The sequence below is a fragment of the Parus major genome, unplaced genomic scaffold (assembly GCF_001522545.3).
Source record: "Parus major isolate Abel unplaced genomic scaffold, Parus_major1.1 Scaffold488, whole genome shotgun sequence".
NCBI lineage: Eukaryota > Metazoa > Chordata > Aves > Passeriformes > Paridae > Parus > Parus major.
The window spans coordinates 1-1,084 of NW_015379380.1; the positions used below are offsets into that span (position 1 = coordinate 1).

General features: G+C 48.8%; 1 protein-coding gene across 1 annotated transcript in view; it reads right to left on the reverse strand.

Moving 5' to 3' along the window:
• Positions 1 to 302: 302 nt before the first annotated feature.
• Positions 303 to 1,084, reverse strand: part of LOC107199194 (ALS2 C-terminal-like protein) — a gene marked incomplete at its 3' end in the record, with an annotated part of 25,794 nt that continues 25,012 nt past the window's right edge. The window contains 3 exon segments of the mRNA XM_033511701.1: positions 303 to 389; positions 392 to 503; positions 712 to 1,075. Of these exon segments, the coding sequence (XP_033367592.1) occupies positions 303 to 389; positions 392 to 503; positions 712 to 1,075 (563 nt within the window).

Sequence of the window (1,084 nt, forward strand, 5' to 3'; positions counted from 1 at the left end):
TATGATATGTTTGTTATGATATGATTGATTTGATATGATATGATTGATATGATATAATATGATTGATACGATATGATTGATATGATTGATATGATTGATATGATATGATTGATATGATATAATATGATTGATAGGATATGATTGATATGATGCGATCTGATCCGATCTGATCTGATCGATACAATCCCATATTATAGAGCCCATTCCCTTGGGAATATCCATTCCCATCCCCCCCCTGGATCAAAACCTTTCCCTGATCTCCAACCCTCTTCACCCTCCGAGATTTAATTCCAGTTTGGAACCTCCCCCCGGCCCCCTGCGGTGAATTCCCGGTGCCGGGGATTCCCGGATTCCATGGAAATCCCGGATTCCATGGAAATCCCGGACTCACCACCATTTTATCCGCCTGGAACCTCCTCTGGTAGCAGAGCCCCGAGTGCGTCACCACGATTCCGTCTCCGTGCCTGCGGTCATCCCACCACATCCCGATGTACCTCTCCCCTCTGCAATGCCACCAAAACCCCATCCATGGATTTTTCCTTGCTTTTCCCTCCTCTCCCCGCGTCGGATCCGTCCCTCCCGGGTTATCCCGCGCAAACGGAACTCCCGAGGAATTCCAGCCTTACATCTCCATGGATCCATCCCAAACATCCAGGATGGATCCCAGCGATCCCGAAGCTGTCCCACACCTCAGATCCATCCCGTTTTTACCTCTCCTTGTCTTCCCAGACTCCGTATCCGCTCTTTTTGTCCTTTTCCCAGTGGCCGGTGTATTTGAAGGGACGTTGAGCCGAGGAATTCTCCAGGATCCCGAATCCGTGGCGCAGGTCATCCTTGAAATAACCCCTGTAGACCTGGCCGTTCCCGTACCTGCCGGAAAATCCGGGAATGTTGGATTCCATCGGGAATATTTCTACTCCTGGAGTGGAAAACCAGGGAAGCGAGGAGCTCAAGCTCATCCATCCCGAAATATTCCAGCTATTTGGATTGGATCCTCGATCGCTGCAACACCCGGAAATCCCAATAAAAATTCCTACAAACTCCCCCAAAAATTCCCATAAATCCCAACAAAAATTCCCACAAA